The 20,878-nt window shown below is 38.0% G+C and overlaps 1 protein-coding gene across 2 annotated transcripts; it reads left to right on the top strand.

Annotated features, from left to right (window-relative positions):
* The first annotated feature begins 1,112 nt into the window (after nt 1-1,112).
* LOC149206400 (cysteine-rich repeat secretory protein 38-like) lies at nt 1,113-2,707 on the top strand. 2 transcript variants are annotated; one of them, XM_089393710.1, is made up of 2 exons: nt 1,113-2,259; nt 2,348-2,707. In XM_089393710.1, exons 1-2 carry the CDS (start codon nt 1,362-1,364, stop codon nt 2,515-2,517), a joined length of 1,068 nt encoding a protein of 355 aa, XP_089249836.1. In that variant the 5' UTR covers nt 1,113-1,361; the 3' UTR covers nt 2,518-2,707. The 2 variants fall into 2 exon arrangements, with proteins under 2 accessions (XP_089249836.1, XP_089249837.1); XM_089393711.1 differs by having other exon boundaries at nt 1,115-2,259; nt 2,354-2,698.
* The last annotated feature ends 18,171 nt before the right edge of the window (nt 2,708-20,878 follow it).

Genomic DNA, 20,878 nt, shown 5'->3' with positions numbered 1-20,878 from the left:
AACCTCGCTCTATCCCTTGGGATATATATAGTTTTTTTATCTCTAAATTGATATTGAAATAAATTAGTTAACATAAATATTAGTCAAACATTTATAGAAAGCAGAGTAATTATGCATCATCATTCTCAAAAGTGAAAATATAATATTTTTTATCTTTATTTTTAATTATCTTATGTCTGTTTAATGTTGGTATAAAATTATGTTACTTCGTATGAAAATATAGATATTGTATTTATGTCTAGTAGTGAAAGTGGAATATTTTTACCACATCTTCATATTTATTTTTGTTTTTAATTATAATAAATATTGTCAATTAAAATTGAGGCATCCCTATTCTAAAATAGCATGCCTATTAACTATATATATCATAAATAAGTATTTTCATCCCTATCATAAATATATATTTATTAACATTTACCAACCATTAATTTATATAACTAAACTATTTTACTTATATTTTTTTATAAAAACATATTATTATTATATTTTCAACAAATTTATATTTGTTCTCATTTTTTACTTTTATAAATAAAGATTTTAAAAAATCCCATTTATTATATTTATATTTACTTATAAATAAATATATTTAAACCAGTCTTAACTTACAGTACGGTAAACCTACGGCCATAAGGATTGAAAGGAACGTTCTTTCATCATTCAAAAACATCTACCACACATGAACAAAAATTATCAACCCAATTATTATATTTATATTTGCTTATAAATAAATAAGCTTCACCCATTCTTAACTTACACTACGTTAAACCTAGGTCCATAAGGATTGAAGGGAACGTTATTTGATCCTTCAAAATTATCAACAAAAAAGATCAACCTCACCTAGCTCCATCAGGACTGAAAGAAACCGCGTTCTTTGATCATTCAAAGTTATGAATTACAAATGAACAAAAATTGTCAACCTCACATTGAAATATTCTTTACAAAAAAGATCAACCTCACCTAGCTCCATCAGGACTGAAAGAAACCGCGTTCTTTGATCATTCAAAGTTATGAATTACAACTCAACAAAAATTGTCAACCTCACATTGAAATATTCTTTTCAAACATGTCCCAATATCTTATCCACATCGAATCTTCAAGAAACTCTCATCTAGGGTTAACCGCTTCAACACGGCAGTCTAATCTTTTCTTCCATTTGAACCCGATCTCCTCGAAAATGGTTTGATCGAACCAGCAAAGAGCCCATGGGCCTGCCGAGCCTTGCCCTTCTTCGTAAAAGAAACCGTAACCGTTTCAACACGGTACTCCAATCTTCTCTTCCCTTTCGACCGGACCCATCTTCATAAAAGAAAAGCGGCTCCGACAATCTTTCAAGTTTTCCGCAGATTGATTCCAATTACAGAATGGCCACTTCCTCCAACATGGTCTGTAATTACACAGCGGAAATGATTCACTTCGTTTTGACTGCGAAACCCAAATTCTCTGTCTCCTTAATGCTCTTTCTACTAATATTACCATTAACTTTCGATTTCATACACTCATTACCTCCGTCCGATAGTCCTACAGTTTACCAGGCACACCGTTGCAGTAACGATAGTATCAGGAATGGAAGTGCTCTGCAAAGGAACTTGAAGGTGGTTATCAATTCAGTGCTTGACAATGTTAACAAGAGGGGCTACAGTGAATCAAGTTATGGAGAGAATGGAGATAAGATGTTCGGTTTTACTCAGTGCAGGGGAGATCTGAATGCCTCTGCTTGTCGGGGATGCGTTTCAAAAGCTATAGAGCATTTAGCTGTAGATTGTAATGGAAGTCTCAGTTACGGAAGCGTTCTTCTCAGTGGATGCGTTTTGAGATATGCCACGCACAGGTTCTCTTCTGAATCAAATGCATCCTATTCATCACACGCGATATTTGCATTGTGCGATAACATTACAATAAATGGCACAGAGGCAAGGGGTGTCAAGGATTGGAAAACTGCCTCTCTTTTGAGCAGGCTTATCGAGAAAGCTGTGTCCAGTATGGTAGGTTACAGTACACTAAGTGATTATGGGGTTTATTCTCTGGCTGAATGTTGGACAGAACTTAATATGAGTGGGTGTAATCAGTGCCTAAACAATATGTACAATTATTTGGGCTCCTGTCCAGCTGGTACTAGCCAAGGACTAGCCTACTTCGATAACTGCGTAATTCGTTATGACAGCTACAAGTTTTACGATGATGGTGTGCCTCTGCTCTCAGCCCTAAATGGAAGTGGAAATAAAAGTGGTCCTTCTATACCAGCATCAAGGCCAACACAAGGTAATATTGTCATACATATTTATATTACCTTTTGGGAAAATCTCCAAAGCACTTGCTAATTCAGTTTTGTGATGCCAATTATTGTTAGCTGCAGGAAAACGTCTCCCCAAAGTGTTAGGATTGAGCATCGGTGGTGCGGTTGTTGTGGTGGTCTTGCTTGGGTTGGTTGTATTTTGGAAACGGAAAGTTACTAATGCCAGCAACAGGAAACCGCTTCCACTTGCAGGTAACATGATTTTAAAAAAAATGAATGAGTGAGTTTATAAATCATAGTTTAAAAGAAAGAAAAATGAACCTCTTTTACGGATATTTAAGCATTTTATGGATTAGAATTAAAATCTATAGTGATGTTTTAAATATTACTCAGCCATGAAATCCATCCCTGCAACAATACTAGCAAAAATGAGAAAATTGAGGAAAGATGAATGTACATGACTGTATTTATCATCATCTTTATTTAGAATAGAGTAATATTTTACAATTTAATCTTTATAGGATGTAAATTTTAAGGTTTTGGAAGTATGTGCCCGTTTAAATTTAAAATTTGAAAGTTTGTATGAGTTTAATAATATTTATACGATGTAAATATTAAGTTTTGGAAGTATGTGTGAGTATCTATTGCTAAGTATATCTTTAGAAGTTTAAGGTTTGGAAGTATTTGCGAGTTCAAATTTAAAGTTTGAAAGTTTGTGTGAGTTTAACCCATTGTGTTTAGAAGTTTAAGGTTTGGAAGTATGTGTGAGTTTAAATTTAAAGTTTGAAGGTTTTTTTTGGTGAGTTTAACCAGTTGTGTTGAGGGTATAAACATACTAGTAAATATAACCCTAAATCTATTGCTAAGTATATTTTTAGAAGTTTACAATTTTTATATTTATACCAATTCTATAAGGTTTTTTGATTTCTATGACTACTAACTTATGGAAAAATTTTAGGTTGGGACCATTTACAAAGAAAGGGATTTTAAGTGTATCTTTAGAAGTTTAAGGTTTGGAAGTATTTGCGAGTTTAAATTTAGAGTTTGAAAGTTTCTATGAGTTTAACAAGTTGTGTTGAGGGCACAAACATACTGATAAATATAACCTGAAATCTATTGCTAAGTATATCTTTAGAAGTTTATAGTGTTTATATTTATGCCAATTCTATAAGGTTTTTTTATTTCTATGGCTATTAACTTAAGGAAATTTTTTAAGTTGGGACCATTTACAAAGAAGGGATTTTAAGTATTGGGTCTCTGCTCATATATAAAAAAATTAATTTAAAAGATGCTAATTTTTTACTCAATTGTTGTTTTTCTCTAGTCTTTTTTGCGAAGCTACTAATATTTTTACAATCAAATCAATTGAGCAATAACATAGATCTCATAATAGCAAGCTAGCAAAGCACAACGTTTTCTCATACAATCATCAACAAGGACTGGGAATTGCTTCTAGGCTTTATTGTATGACAGATTGGTAGGAGAGAAATAGAAGAATCATTGAACACCTTTCAACCTCAAAAGATTTCATTTGGAAAAGAATTGAGAAAATATAAAAGAACTAGTTCTTGCACAAAACTAGTCTACCTAGGACTAGACTTGCAATGCACAAGAGGGCTCACTTCTTCAAGCCCTTGGCATTTTCGACTTGTTGTGGCCACAACCAACACCCTATTAAAACCTGCCCTAGTAGCAATTTTGAATGGGTCCCCTAGAAGTTTGATATTTCACTTCTCCGAATGATAATTCTCTGAATGATCTGTTTTATCCCAGGGATTTTAACTCTTTGCCGAGTCAAATCTTCAAATCCTAACGGTTAAGTCCCCCTTAATAAATCTCTGCCACATCATTCATCTATAACCCTTTCTAGCCCTTCATTCATATCCTTCATTGGGACTTTTCAACCCTCAAAACCTCCCATCGCATCCTTATTTCTATATCAATGCTTTGATAATAGAAATACTCTACAAACATGCATAACTCACCCTTTTCGCTTATCGCAATCAACACTAATACATAATGTGCACCACTATACACCAGACCCGACGGCATTATTAACCATAACACATATTTATTTTGGGTCCGGAGCCCATCGCATATCGCAATCGGCGGGGTCCAAGGCTTGTATATAAAGCACAGCATGATCTACCGGACCCGCCGGGATCATTAACCACAATATATATATTTCGGGTCCGGAGCCCATCGCATATCGTGATCGCGCTTCAATGAAACCCAAGGTCCATTCACTCGCCATTGAAACATTGCGATGCGATACGGTGGACCCGCCAACAGTATTAACCACTGCACATAATATTTGAAGTCCGGCCTTATGGTCCGGCCGCAGGTTTTCCCGTACTTTCCCATATATTTCGTTAAAGTGTTAGGGTCCGGGTTTTCAAAGGAAAAGATTATATGGCGGACCCGATGGGATTAATAACTACGACACATATATATTTCGGGTCCGCCTCCCACAATCGCAAATTGCAGTCAGCAAAGTCCAGCGCTTATACATAGGGTGTGATACCATATGGCGGGGTCGATGATAATTATACGCCCGAGTGAATAATATTTGAAGTCCGGCCTTATGGTCCAGCTATGGGTTTTCCCGTGTAGTCCCATGTATTTCGATAAAGTGTTAGGGTCCGGGTTTTCAAAGGAAAGTCTTATATGGTAGACCCGATGGGATTATTAACCGTAGCACATATATATTTCGGGTCCGGCACATCGCAAAGCGTAATCGGTAGTGCCCAAAGCTTAAACATGAGGCGCGATGCGATTAGCGGATCTGATGATGATTATAGATTTGGGGGTATATTATTTGAAGTCCGGCCTTATGGTCCGGTATTTCGATAAAACGTTGGGGTTGGAAATTTTGAAGGAAAATCTGATAAGGGTGATATTGCGTGTGATTGCCCGTTGCGATGTGCGATTGAGACTCGATCGCATCACAACCTTGGCTAAACTAGGGTCGATTCTTTCACACTCCCTACTTTTGATTTCAATTTGCTTCATCATTTTGTAAAGTTTTAATGAGAATAATATTTGTTCTTAAGCGTTTCTACCATAAGTTTCATAATCATAAAACTAATGTTAATTACCTCTGCAGGCGAGGAGTAAAAGACGCATGAGCGGATCCGGAGAGTTCATATATGCAGGTGTGTTCTGTTTAAATATCTGGCCTTAGGCATTCTCGGTCGGGTTTCCACATGTTTTCCTGTGTATTCCGAAACCGAAGTTTTCCTGGGTTTCATCATGAAGAGATGACACACAATCACCCTCTTTTAATCAACATCTATTCATTTCCCTAGGAAATGAAGCGCCCGAGAAGATATGCCTTCTACGTGTTAGGGGTTACACCGACTGTTCTATCTCTGTATATTCTGATTTGTATATTGAAAAGAAAAGGGGAGGTGAAAAGTTAAAGGAAGACCTAGGGTCACTTCCTTCGGCATAAGTATTACCTCCGGAGATAGGGGAGGACTTTTTTTGGGTAGAACAACTTTTGATTTATTGTGAATAAAGAAGATTGTTGGGGTCAAGAATGAGCCTTTTGTTTCAAATTTATTTTCCTCTACTTTCATGTGTTTAGAATCAAAATGTTGTTGCTGGCATAAAGATAAATGTGTTTTTCTTTGTGCACATTGAGAACATACAGTTCATGGTTATTCCTGGTTATTCAAATATAATTCAATAGTATGCTTAACTCATGAAAGGTTGCTCATTCAGAACTTTGTTAAACATCAGTTGTAAGTGTTATTTGTATGGAAAGGAATGTGGGTTCCTGTATAAGTAATTGGATTGCGATTAGGATTTAATACAACCTTGTTCTTATGTGAACCAGTAATTGATTCATTTGGACTTGGAATCTATATATGATGTTCAACCTCTTTTTGTTATGCTCTTGCAGGATAGATTAGGATAGTTAGGACTAGCTTAAGTAGTGAGAAGTAGTGTAGATAGGACTTGATACATATAGGTTAGTTGTTTCTTTTGTTGATTTAATTGAAGTCTTCCTTGAGGAAGCAATCTCTCAACACCTTTAACAGTTTACGAGATCCTTTAAAACCCATTGGAGCTAGCCACCCCAAATGAAAGTAGATCTAATTGGGGTTTGTGATTGGGTTAGTTCCCCTTGTTGGTATAGCGAAAATTCGCCACGTCAACAAATTGGCGCTAGAAGGAGGGCCTGAACCGCCGTCCACAACCTTTTATGATTTCATCTATAAATGTCACGCATGGATTCAAAAAGATTAATGCATGGATCGTAAAGGTCGAAAAGATCCCTCCTCCCATTTGGAAAAGCCTCATTTTGAAGAAGCAAAAGAAGGAAATCTAAGTCCTGTGTTTGGGTCACCCAAGGAAGAGAGACTGTGGGAGTACCCTGTCACTCAGGAACAACGAGTCAGAGTACTTACTCATGCTTACACTCGTTCCCCATCACAGCTCCCTATCATTCAGTCTTTACCTCCGACAGCTAAAAGAAATCCAAGGGTCTATCACATAAACGAAGAGACATCTTTAGCCCCTTTTCTTGAAGATATTGTGCTAGAGTCTTTGCAAAGTATCGATTCTCCTTGAGAGGAAATTCCTAAGGATCCCCCTTCTAAAGGAAATCCCTGGCCTAATTTCGAAAATCTTAACGAAGAGCACCCGGGTGAAACCTTCAACCAGAACATCCATATCCATAATATGGCTAATGTTCCCCCTCGAGGTGGGAATCCACCTCTACCACCTCCTCCAGGCCGGAATCAACCCCCACCTCCTCCGGGAGCACTCCCTCCTTGGCTTGCACAGGATGCCATAGCGGTACCTGGGTAGCAGCATCCCTTACCCAAGAACACAGAAATAGTATTGCCTAAATTTGACCCTGGGCGGGGAGACACTGTTGATAACAATATTCACTCTTTCTTCCTAGCTGTGCGCATGTTGGGGATAGCTGATGAGGATGTGGTATGTCGCTTGTTCCTTTTTACTCTGATTGGTGCAGCCTCCACATGGTACTTTAGCTTGAGAATAGGATCAATCACCTCATGGGGTGCCTTTTAGCAAGCCTTCTTAGACAATTTTGGCGATGACAAAACACCTCCGGCCTTAGTTTTAACTATCCCATTTAAAAATGGAAGCCAAAGAAAAGGTCAAGGATTTTAATATTCGGTTCAACACTTTGTTCAACAGAATCCCGACCAACGCTAGACCTACTGATGAGGTGCTCATGGAATTCTACATCACTGCTCTCCCTATCCCTACTGCGATGTGGGTTAAGAGAAGTAATGCACAAACCTTACAAGGTGCTATAGATGAAGCAATAAAATTCGAGAATGAAATGATCAGTCTCACAACATGTCATCATATGGCCGAAGGAAACAAAGCCTCTCATTCATCCAAGAAGAATAATGTGAGTGATAACAAAGTGGCTGAGGGCAAAGAAAGAGACACCACATATGTGGAAGGTTTGCATCAAATCATTAAGAAATTGACAAACATAGTCATCGATATGAAAAGGAATTTTGGAGAGAGTGGAGGAGAGTATTACAATAGAAAACCCTTCAAGCCTTTCTATCGTAAGAAGACAGAAGGTGGTCATGGTCAACTTGCGTTGCCTGCTTCACCCAATGAAGGGAATCTAAATATGGAAGAGCTGGCTCTTATCGGATCTCTCCTTAACAAAGAAGAACCTATAGTGGAGCTGGAGGCAGAACAAGAAAATGAGGAAGAATACCAAGTAGAAGAGCCCTTGGATGAAGAATATCAAATCAATGTACTATGGGATTTATATACAAATGAGAATGATGATGACGAAGAAGATAGCACGGCTGAAATCCACACACGAAGTAAAGGGCCACTTGCGGGCGTGATAAAGCCTGTAGACCAAACAAAGAAATATGTTTGCCTTGTGAAGGCATCCGCTCCCAAAGTTCATGTTGAGAAGGGTAAACCTAGTGGTGGGTCCAAGGACACTCCAGTTGCAAACTATCCAGAGAAAGAGAATACATCTCCGACTGCAACGAAGGCGACTCAAAATGGTAAACTCCCACCTAAGAACAACAAAACCAGTACATTTACTCTACCCTACCCTATTTATAACATTGATTACAACATTGTGGATGACCTTAAGAAATCTAGGGCTAATATCACATACTTCGATTTGTTGAAGTTAACGCAGCAAAGAGATTTGCTGTTGAAAGCTATGAATGAACGAAATTGCAAATATCCCACCATCCCAAGCAGCCAAACCAAGAATTCGGTGTCCAGACCTATCAGTAGCTCCAGTACTGCCCAAACACCATCAGCTATGGAAAGTCACTCTGTAAAAAATGAATCGAACCCCCCAAAAGGTCAGTGCGGCCATGATAGGAAGGAAATCAAAATCCATGACTCCATCTTTCCTTATCACATTTGAAATCTTCAACATGAACGTACATAATTTCTTGGTAGATACTGGTGCCTCGTCCATTGTTATGCCTTACGCTGTTGCTAAAAGACTTCATGCGATACCCGAGAAAACTGGAACTCGAATTATGCAATTGGACAAAACGAATGTGAAGGTAATTGGGGAATTGAAAGATGTGTTGATTAGGATGGCTACCAAACCACAATACTCACAAGACATTGACATAGTGGTAGTTGACATACCCGAGGCTTATGGAATGCTGCTTAGAGGCACTAGTCAGCAAAACTCAATGGATATTTCTCAATTGATTGGTCCCATCTCTTGTTGCCTCATAAGGGGAAGGGTGATATGCTGAGAGTTGATCGGGAAAGATACATGAAGTATGTGGTGACGGAATTAAATGGCCCCAATGAACCTGTAATGTTTACCAACTCTATCCTTGGGAATTATAGTTTCAATGTTTGTGCCACAGAAACCTGTTTTGGAGAATTCCATGCAGAGACGATTGAAGAAACTGCAATAAACACACAGTTGGAAGCTCTCCCCTATAGTCCAATTGATGAGCTGCCCTGTAATATAGTAGATGATAGAACTAATTTCGTAGGAAGTAGTTCAATTGATGTAACATTAGACTCTATATTTTGGACACTCTATTTTGATGGCTCTAGCTACCTTGAAGGCGCAGGTGCTGGGAGAATTCTCATTGACCCGCAAGGCAACCAACATCTGATGGCTAGCCGGTTGGAGTTCGCGTGCACCAACAACGCGACAGAATACAAAGGCTTGCTGCAGGGCCTGAAAAAAGCCATTGTACGAAGGTAAAAAAATCTTAGAGTTTTTGGTGACTCACAGATAATTGTGGACCAAGTAAGGAAGATGATACACTGCAATTCGCCACACCTGGTAAGATACCAACATGAGGTATGGAACTTAATTGATAGTTTTGATTCTTTTAGTATCACATACATACCTCTATAACGTTTCTTTTAAATTTCATTTTTAATACCTTCTCTTTTATCTAAACACATACATTTTTTTTCCCTTAAAACATCTTATAGATATATCATTGTTACTTTATACTACCTAGGTAGTATAATCCTTATAGTATCTTAGTTAATATAATATTTCTATATAGCTAATATAATAGTTATGTAAAATCGTAATTCTTTTTGGTTGTGACTTTTGACAACAATATCAACAATATCACTACAATCCAAATTAGCTCAAATTCCTCTATAATTTGTACTCACATGACCTAGTCCTTAAGTAGATTCTTTTACATGATTTTCTTTGTTAAGCAATTATTTATGGTGGTGAAGAACGATTGTGTAAGGAACTTTTCTATGGAATTAAAGAATGGTTATGTATGGTATTATATAATGGTTTATAGATCATAATTAATTATATGAATATAAAACAATAATTAATTGCATCAATCAAAATTTAATTACATGTGTTGTATAGTAAGAAAATTTGTACTTATTATTCGTTGTACAAATTGTGTTTATATCGAGTTGTTTGAGCTTGCTCAAGTTTTAAATTTTTCTAAGTTAGTTGTCAAACATTCTTCTTGTCAATCATTGGTTGATTTAAAGTCTCTTGTACATATTGGCATTCATGAGAACCACAATCCAAGAATGGGTGAAGCATCATCAACCATGTTGAAAAATTCTTGTCCAAATCCCAAATGCAATGACATCTCATTCCATCATGACATTGTCTTAGTAATCCATGAACTTTCATCTCTTGAAAATGAGGACCCAAGGTTGACATAAATGTTTAACACAATGAGGCGACCTGACATGCCCAAATATGGACTTGAATATCTAGAACAAATGGATGATCGCATTACATCCTGTCAGTTTCAAAACCTTGTTTCAAATGACTGCAAAAAGCCATCCAAGCTAGATATGTATAAATTCTTTACTATTATGGAAGGTTGTCCAAACCAAAAAATGGACACAAAATGGGTGAAAAGAATGTTAAATTGGGATTTATTCACTCATATAGACACCAAAATATCCAATATGACCACATCCCGAGAAGAGAAGACAAATATCTCATTAAGATGGAAAGAATATATGGATCAAACAGATTCATGTATTTCTTTCTATGAATGGAAGAAGCAAGAAGAAAATATGGATGTATAGATGATATCTGTAGAATACTCCTCCTCCTCTTCAAGACATCAGTGGAAAGCCAGTGATGGCACAAATATTGGATCCTCTTCTACTTTTCCTCCATATAAATGAATCATCTATGAAGACACAAGAAAGGTTTCTAGAGTGGTACCTTTAGTCCTAATAGATGACTCCTTTTTAGGGATTGATGGAAGAATACAAAAGTCTGGTGAGCAAATAAATTGGACTAATACTGCCCTGAAAGGATTAGTAGTACATTCACCATCAACCAATGCACAAAAGGAACAAGTATACTCTTTGCAAGTTTCTATAAATAGTGTAAATAAAATCATGGATGAGCTTTAGTTTTTTGTTTCTACTATAGAAGGCTTTGTTCGAGAAAGTTACAAAGAAGCAAAGACATTATTATCAAAAATAGATAGTCAATTTGGAGAAATAGAAAGTGGAGTTCATAAGGGATTTGTTTTAACCCATGCAAAAATTGAAGACCTTTCCTCACAATTTGAAAAAACGTCTCTGACAAATAAATACAAAGCGATCCCTTCTTCACTATTATTTAGCCATCATGTGCCAATACATTCTATCCAAAAGTTTGTAGATAAATTTCCCAGTTTGTTCTCAAAATAAAAAGTAGAAAAAGCATAATCTTCATATGATTCTCATCTTTTGTCGGTTTATAAACCTCTACCTAGCCAATACTCCCAGTATTCTGCCCCTGATTTGAGCGGTTAAGGAAAGTTGCTTGAGTCCCACACATTTTTCACTAATGCCCATAAAGAATGGAACATTGACAACTTAAGCTCATGTCAAATAAGGCAAATGATTGATCAAATGTTCACATAATACAATTGATGTGCATGAGGGGACAAAGTGAAGTAGAAGCCTATAAGACATTGATTCAATATTTTACTGGTACCCTTCAGAGATGGTGGGAAGCATAATCGTCTCCAGTACTTGTAGACAAAATGGCAGAAGAAACAGTTAAAGAGGAAGTAGGAGACATTGTACATAATGAAGATGGGAATCCACAAAATAACATGATAGGTTCTCTAACATCATTCATTCATGATAACTGGTGTGTTGCATAGACATAGATTTCGGATAAGCACTCCTTGGTACCGATGTATCTCAAATGCAAAAAGATGTCCCAATATGAACATTTTCATAGGTATTGGGTCCGGAGAATTTATGAAGTACAAGATAGAAAAAAATATTTTGTGGAAACAAGAATATCTTGCCGCTTTTTCTTCCAATTTTGTAGATTACTTGAAGATTCAAGAAATTTTTGAAAATCCACATGAATCTTATACTTGGGAAGAAATATACAGCCTCATAACTAAAGATTTGGTAGGACTTTGTACAAGCATGGAAGTGAAAAAATCCATACAAAAACTGTCTAAGTTGCCTGATAGCAGATCTATTTGTAATAAATATGGTCTATCAATAGATGATCCAGTTGTACATAGGAAAATAATGAAAAAAGCCATAACAAAAATTTCAAAAAGAAAAATGAACTATTATACCAAGCCCCAAAGATCAAGAAAACCAAAAGGATATTACAAAAGGATTTCCAGATGCCACTATTATGGTCCTCAAGGTATTCATCTTAGGACACATAAGAAAGAGTCTTTGAATAGACTCACGTATTGGTTATATGGAAAAAAGGGGAATACTTCAGATAATTTCCCACAAGGAGAAGAATCAAAATTACATAGAGGGAAAAAAATCACAGCAAATTGCTCTGAAATACCAATAGGATATGCAAAGAAGAGAAGAAAGGAAACCACTAGTCCAAATTCAATGTTACAAATGTGGGTCTAAATTCCATGAAACTATAAATTATCCTATAATTCACATCAAAGAAGAAGTACATGTTTTGGGACAAAATTATTGTGACTCTACAAAAACTTCCAGTTTCAATATTTCTGATTCAGAATCCACAGATGATCATGATGCAATTTTTCTTCTTGACTAATTGATCTGAAAATCACTTGTGAGTGATCTTAGTTAAATAATTAATAAACAAAGGTATTACAGACTCATGTGTTGGTGTGTGTCTATGTTATCTTAGGCAACGGATCGATCAGATTGCAAAATACATAGACATTGGAAAATGGAAAACAGTAAGATAAACACAATAAGAAAATACAAGAACATAACACATTAATAAGGAGTTCACCCTATTCTCCAGGGCTACGTCTCTGGTCCAGCTTTTAGTGGTGGCCTTATTTTATTATGTCTTTAAAGTAGAGATTTACAATGAGGAGCTCAACTTGAGTCTCTTGAAACAGATAATGCTTGGTAGGGTGGTTCTTGGATCCCCCAAGCCACTAGAGTGCACATACCCCTTTCCTTACCAAGTCTTGACATCTCTGGTCTTTAATGGGATGAGTCTGATGTGGTGCTCAATTCCCGACAGATATCCTCACAAGGAATTACTTGAACTTCTCAAGCCTTCTGTCTGCTTGATGCTGCCTTAGGTCAGCTCGGCTCTCGATTTTCTGCTTCTTGCTTTACTATCTCTTTCTCGCTTTTTTTTCACTGTTCCCTTCTCTGGTTCTTCTTTGTTCTGTTCTGTGTCTATTTATGGCTTAAAGCCAATCTATCCTCGACTGTTTGCTTCCTCTTCTGCCTTTTAGGATTGCTTGTTGCTGTTCGCTTGGAGTTCCCTGCCTTTGTGTCATTGCCAACGTCTCACAGGGAAATGGCCACTTGTCCTCTCACAAACTACACCGGCTCTTCCTCAATGGTTCAGTATTTTCGGTTACGCTGTGTGATGATTCATCCACCAACTCAGCAGTCAAATCGGACTTCAGACTTTTATATGCCGCGGCTTAATTCCCCTGTCAAATCCAGTTTCTCATCAAGTGCAATCTCCGTCGTCATATTTGGAGCCCCCAGATCCTATGGTGTTCACTCTTATAGCACGGTTGACTTGCTCGATTGTTAGCCTGCGATGAGAGGTGGCTTTCTCTCTCATCTGCTGGATACGTGTTGTGCAATGTATGGAATCGCTCGTTCTCTACCCAAATCTGCTTACCGCCCAATATGCCTCCGATATTCTGTCGGTTTTGGAGTGCGGGTCCCGCGTTTCACTTTATCACTTTCCCTATAGTTTCCTAGCTTCCCATGCGAGCGAGCACTTGGGGCCTTTCCTTCTTGAGGGGTTTTTCCCAATCGCGCATTAGAAATGGCCTCCATTTTCCGATCCAGACTTCTTGACTGCCAGTTTGTGTCCTGCATGGTCTCCATGGGCCTCAGTCAGAGCGCTTTGGCCGAGGTCCTCATTGTTTCTTGCTGGCTACAAATTGCCACTGTCTAGAGGTCTTCCTGATAGCTCTTTATTCATAAATTTTGAAGCCTGTCCTGATTTGATATAGTCATAACACTTTGCTAGTTTTCATGGATCCAATTTGGATCACGACCTTCCCACTGAAAAAGATTTTGGACCACCAAAAGTTGGTTTTCAAGCATCGACTAAGTGAGGGTAAAATTGTCTCACTTGTCCAATCTCTATCCACTTTGCACTGCTCGGCTTTGAACCCTTGAGCCCGATTCTGAGGTACTCAACATCTTCCCTGCGTGTCGTCCTCACCTTCTTGCCCAAAACTGTGTCTTCCTGTAATTCATTAAGATATTCAGGTAGCAGGTCATCAATAGAAGACAATTGACTCTGCTCTTCGGGATCTTCAATTAGTGAAGGCTCAAACAACCTTAAGCAATCTGCATTTACGACTGAGTAGATGTGCATGTAAGCTGGTAGATCAAGGCGAAAATAATTCTCACCAATTTTCTCAAGGATCTTGAAAGGTCCATACCTGATAGGCTTTAGATTTTTACCTTCACCTTGCATCCTGTCCTTGGTGATATACAGCCAGACTTATGCACCAACCTGGAAACCATGCTCCATCCGATGCTTGTCATGCCTTGCCTTTTATTTGGCTTGGCTCTTTTCCAGCTATTCCTGTACTGCCTGGTGGATCTCTTGGATCTGTTCAATGAACCTAGTTGCCTTGTCCACATCACTATGTCCCTCAACTGTGGTGTCTTTACCAAAGACAAAATCCAAAGGAGACCTTGGTGTGAAACCAAAATAGGTCTCAAAAGGAGATCTCTGTGTAGAAGAATGTTTTGCTCTGTTGTAAGCATGCTGCATGTAACATAAATGTTCATCCCAAAGCTTAGGATGTTTGCTGCAATATCCCCTGAGCAACTGGATCACTGTCCTGTTGACTACTTCTGTCTGGCCATTAGTTTGTGGATGAAAAGCTGTGCTTTTCTTCAGTTTGGTGTCCATCAGTTCCCACCGACTTGACCAAAACTTCCCCACAAATTGGGTGTCTCGATCAGATACAATGGAAGTGGGTAATCCAAAATGAACCCATACATGTTCAAAAAACAGTTTTGCAGTTTGTTCAACTGTAATTTTCTTATTACAAGGTATCAAAATAGACATTTTTATGAACCTATCCACAAAAACATATAGATAATCATGACCTTTCCTAGATTTAGGCAGTCCTCCAACAAAATCCATGGAAACACTTTCCCAAGGTTGAGAAGGAACTGGTAATGGAGTGTACAAACCTAGTTTTCTATTGTTGGGCTTTCTTTTAGCACACATAGTACACCCTCTTACATATCTAGAAACCGTCTCGTTCATTTTTGGCCAATAACAAAATATTTGCAGTTGTGCAACTGTTTTACTTACCCCAAAGTGACCTGATATTAGAGAAGTGTGTGCTTCTCGAATTATCTTTACTCTTTCCGTTTGTGGAATGCAGAGCTTCCCACAATGATATAAGAGTTGGTCCTTTACATGATAATCCAATTCTTCTACTCGTTTGCCTTGACTTAAAGTTGCATATACATCCTTAATGTCTATATCTTGAGCATATTGTTCAATGTAACTCTCATGTAACATAGAATTATGCTTAAGTATAGTAGATGCATTTATAATGGGTCTAGATAACATATCTGCAACTTTATTATGTATGCCCTTCTTATATCTAATGACTAAATGAAACTGTTGTAGAAAACCCATCCATCTATAGTGTCTTGATTGCTGCAAATTAGTTTGGGAGTGTAGATATTGAAGTGGTTGATGATCAATATGTATTATTGTCTCTTTGCCCATTAAGTAATGTTTCCACTTTCTCACACTTTGTACTAAGGCATACAATTCTTCATTATATGTAGGGTAGTTAACTACTGCAGAATTAAATGTCTCAGAATGATAACATATGGGTTTACCGTGCTGTGTCAACACTGCTCCCATGGCATAGTCACTGGTATACGTTTGGATCTCAAATGGTCTTTGAAGATTAGGCAGTGCTAGTATAGGTGCTATACTAATCTTTTCTTTCAAGGTGTCGAAGGCTTTCTGCTGTTTGCCTCCCCACTGAAACACATTGTTCAATCCTGTTAAAGCATGTAAGGGAGCTACAATTAAGAAAAGTTAGAAATGAACTTTCTCCAATATTTTGTTGCTCTTAAGAAGCTTCTAACTTTTGTAGCAGATTTGGGTTTAGGCCAGTTTACAATGACTGCCACCTTAGAGGGATCTATCTTGAATTCACCACCCCTACTATATGACCCAAATAATTCAGAGATGTTTTGCCAAATTCACATTTTGAGAGTTTAACATAAAGTTTTTCTCTTTTCAAAACATCTAGTGTCTGCTTAACATGCTTTAAGTGTTCTTCCCACGTTTTGCTAAATATCAGAATGTCATCCAGATACACAATAACAAAATCATCAAGAAAAGGTCTGAGTACATCATTCATTAATCTCATGAAAGTAGCAGGAGAATTAGTTAAGCCAAAAGGCATAACTAGCCACTCATACAATCCCTATTTTGTTTTGAAAGTAGTCTTCCATGCATCTTGTTTTACAACTCTGACCTGATGGTATCCACTATGCAAGTCTAGCTTGGAGAAATAAACAACTTCTTTCAATTGATCTAAAAGATCATCTATGTGAGGAAGGGGATAACAGTTTTTTATTGTATTATTCAGTGCTCGGTAATCAATGCACATTCTCCACGGGCCATCTTTCTTTCTCACCAAAACGATTGGTGACCCACATGGTGATGTGCTAGGTCTGATGAACCCTTTCTCGAGCAACTCCTGCACCTGCTTCTTGATTTCTGCATTCTCTAAAGCGAACAACCTGTACATTCTAATGTTAGGCAATGGAGCATCTTGCTGGAAAATAATATCATGCAATATTTCCTTTTTGGGTGGCAGACCTTTAGGTTCTTGAAACAAGATATCATACTCTGAAACAACCTTTTCTAACAGCTTGTTGTTTAGCATTACAACCCTCAAATACATTGGTTTTATCAGGTTTTTATTCCTTTACAACCATCAGTAAGAATTGTTTGCATGAATTTATCATTCGCTTCATCTGCCCTGAGTTTATGAGAGTATAATTATTCTTGAGCTTATGAGTTCTTACAAAGTATTCGATTCCATCTTTAACAAGTAGATACTTTTTCTCAGTGCTATAGAAAATAGCTTTTCTATCATACAAGTAGGGACTTCCTAAAACAATTCCACATATATCTAGAGGAATTATGTCTAACTCAACCTCATCTACAAATTCTAACCCAAAAGAAAACTTGAGTTTGGATTGCCTAGTCACTTGTAGTTGTGCTTTATCATTTAACCATCCTAATGGGTATGGTTTCTTGTGAGGTGTAGTTACTAATCCCAACTTCTTTACAATTGCTTCAGAAATTAAATTTACTTGTGAGCCACTATCAAACAAAGTATCAATCTTTTGATGTTTGGAAATAACTCGAATATGGAAAAGCTCATGTATTTTTCTCTCATTTTCTTCATCAATAATAGATTGTGAAGAATTACTAGTAGATGCTTCAGAATTCTTACCTCTTATACCTGTGGCTGCAATGGTTGTTTCATCTCCTGAGTCTGACCCCAAATCTTTCTGAATAGCTGCAACAGTCTTCTTCTTCTTGCCCTCGAACTTCTTAGGTCTCAGCTCTGGATGCAGAATCCAACAATGCTCATCATCATGCCCATCCTTTTTATAGTGAGTGCATGAAGCCTTTCTTTTCTGTGCAGTGTTAGCCTTCCTTGCTTTCCATTTCTACTTTCTTTTCTCCTTATTCTTGCTTGCAGTGGGTTGGGATGATCCCCCAACTTCTGGACTTCCATTCTTTCCTCTAGCTTCTAGATGAGTAGCTTGTACAGATACCTCATCTATACTAGTGGGATTAAACATGAGGATGGTGTGCCTCATGTAGTTGTGTAGACCACCAATGTACTTCAACAGAGTCTCAGGTGAGTCTAATGAGATTCCTAGAATCAATGCTCTCTTTCTAAATTCTTGAGTGTATCCTTGTACACTTTGCCATTTCAACTATCGAAGAGTTTGCCAACTCATCATGGCTTGCTACATGTAGGCCAATGGATAGAACTGATTTTTGATTGCAAAAACAAATTCACTCCAGATAGAGATAGTCTTACCATGTCTCTTCAAGTCAGCTTGGGTCCTACCTTCCCATCAAACCAAGGCAGTGCCTCCAAGGCATAGACTTGCCAGCTGAATATTTCTCTTGTCTGAATCGATATTCTGCACTATGCAATAAACATCAATTTGTCTAATCCAATTGTCCAGCTTTTTTGCATTCAACTCTCCATCATATATAGGTAAATCAAATTTAACATCTAGTTTAATCAAAGATGCTTTATTTTTGTGTTCATGGCTATTAGGAGGTGTGAGAAAGCTTTCTTCTTTCCCTTTGCCTTTTGAGTGGTCATGGAAGTGGGACTCATCTTCTCCTTTGTCTTGTTTGAAGCCTGATGAATCTTCATCCTTGTGTTTTCTAAAGTCCCTATACATTTCTTCTACCATGGAATTTATGGCTAGGAAAATATCTATGAATTGAGGGTCTAGCCCCATAGAACCTTCCTCTGACATTGTCTTCTGAGGATAGACTCTCCCAATTTCAGGATTAGTTTTGACCAACTCTCCTTCTCCTAATTTGAGCTTTGATCTAGTTAGCATTTAACAACTAAACCAACACAATCTTGTCTAACCTTAACAACTTAGAGCTCTGATACCACTTGATCTGAAAATCACTCGTGAGTGATCTCAGTTAAATAATTAATAAACGAAGGTATTATAGACTCATGTGTTGGTGTGTGTCTATGTTATCTTAGGCAACGGGTCGATCAAATTGCAAAATACAAAGACACTGGAAAATGGAAAACAGCAAGAGAAAGACAATAATCAAATACAATAACACAACACATTGATAAGGAGTTCACCCTATTCTCCAGGGCTACATCTCTGGTATAGCTTTCAGTGGTGGCCTTCTTTTATTATGTCTTTAAAGCAGAGATTTACAATGAGGAGCTCAAGTTGAGTCTCCTAAAAAAGATAATGCTTGGTAGGGTGGTTCTTGGATCCCCCAAGCCACTAGAGTGCACAGACCCCTTTCCTTACCAAGTCTCAACCTCTCTGGTCTTTAATGGGATGAGTCTAATGTGGTGCTCAATTCCCAACAGATATCCTTACAGGGAATTGCTTGAACTTCTCAAGCCTTCTTCCTGCTCGATGCTGCCTTAGGTTAGCTTGGCTCTTTGTTTTCTGCTTCTTGCTTTACTGTTTCTTTCTCGCTTTTTTTCACAGATCCCTTCTCTGGTTCTTCCTTGTTCCATTCTGTGTCTGTTTATGGCTTAAAGCCAATCTGTCCTCGATTGTTCACTTCCTCTTCTGCCTTTTCGGATCGCCTGCTGCTGTTCACTTGGAGTTCTCTGCCTCTACGTCATCGCCAATGTCTCACAGGGAAGTGGCCACTTGTCCTCTCATGAACTGCGCCAGCTCTTCCTCAACGGTTCAGTATTTTTGGTTATGCTGTGTGATGATTCATCCGCCAACTCAGCGGTCAAATCAGACTTCAAACTTTTATATGTCGCGGCTTAATTCCCTCGTCAAATCCGGTTTCTCATCGGGCGCAATCTTCGTCGTCAGATTTGGAGCCCCCAGATCCTATGGTGTTCGCTCTTATCGCGTAGTTTACTTGCTCGACTGTTAGTCCACGATGAGAGGCGATTTTCTCTCTCATCTGCCGGACATGTGTCGTGCAATGTATGGAATCACTCGTTCTCTGCCCAAATTTGCTTACTGCCCAATATGCCTCCGATATTCGATGGTTTTGGAGCGCTGGTCCCGCCTTTCGCTTTAGCACTTTCCCTACGGTTTCCCGGGTTCCCATGCAACCAAGCACTCGAGGCCTTTCCTTCCCGAGGGGTTTTGCCTTGCGATGCGCAATTAGCGCAATTGCGCATTAGAAATGGCCTCCGTTTTCTGATCTGGACTTCCTAACTGCTAGTTTGCATCTTACGCAGTCTCCATGGGCCTTGGTCAGTGCGCTTTGGCCAAGGTCCTCGTCATTCCTTGCTGGCTACAAACTGCCACTATCCAGAGGTCTTCCTGATAGCTCTTTGTTCATAAATTTTGAAGTCTGTCCTGATTTGATACAGTCATAGCACTTTGCTAGTTTTCATGGATCCAATTCGGATCACTAATGTAGATGCACAGATTCAGAAAATTGTCATTGCAGTAGCTCAGAGCCAGATTCTGAATATAGTTATGAGGAAGAGCCTGTCTTACAACATAAATTAAAAATATGTATGGCTCATATTTTTGACAATGAAGAAGCCAAGGCCTTAGCAGGAACCAAAATTCTTCCTGAAGGAGAGATGAAAGAAAAGTTGATGGAAACATTCTTCAAGACCATGCTTAATAACCAAGGTTCTATGTCAACCCCTACAAGCAAAGGTACTGCCTCAAGAGCCCTCCTTGTTGATGCTTCATATGAGAGGAATAATAAGTCATTTCAAAGAAACCATCAGCAAGATAAACAAAGAGTTCTTACAATCAATGAAGTTAGTAAAGAGATAAAAAATATGAGAAAGGAAATCAATGAAATTAAAGTGCAAGTTGCCGGATTAGAAAAGGGAAAAATGAATAAAGAAAAAGAAGATAATATCCAAGAACATAATTGGGTATCAGAACAAAAACCCTCTTCAAGAAAGAATTCAAATATAGAAATTTATGAGGTTAAATCAGATGGCTTCTCAA

This window comes from Pinus tabuliformis, chromosome 1_2 (assembly GCF_031772625.1).
Source record: "Pinus tabuliformis cultivar Carrire ecotype Pingquan chromosome 1_2, CPIR1, whole genome shotgun sequence".
Taxonomy (NCBI): Eukaryota; Viridiplantae; Streptophyta; class Pinopsida; order Pinales; family Pinaceae; genus Pinus; species Pinus tabuliformis.
The sequence above is the reverse complement of the archived record's forward strand: the minus strand, read 5'-3'. Positions and strand labels throughout refer to the sequence as shown.

Coding starts and splice junctions, on each gene's coding strand:
- LOC149206400 (XM_089393710.1), top strand. CDS start 1,362: ATGGCCACTTCCTCCAACATGGTCTGTAATTACACAGCGGAAATGATT. Junction 2,260..2,347: donor AGCATCAAGGCCAACACAAG/GTAATATTGTCA, acceptor AATTATTGTTAG/CTGCAGGAAAACGTCTCCCC.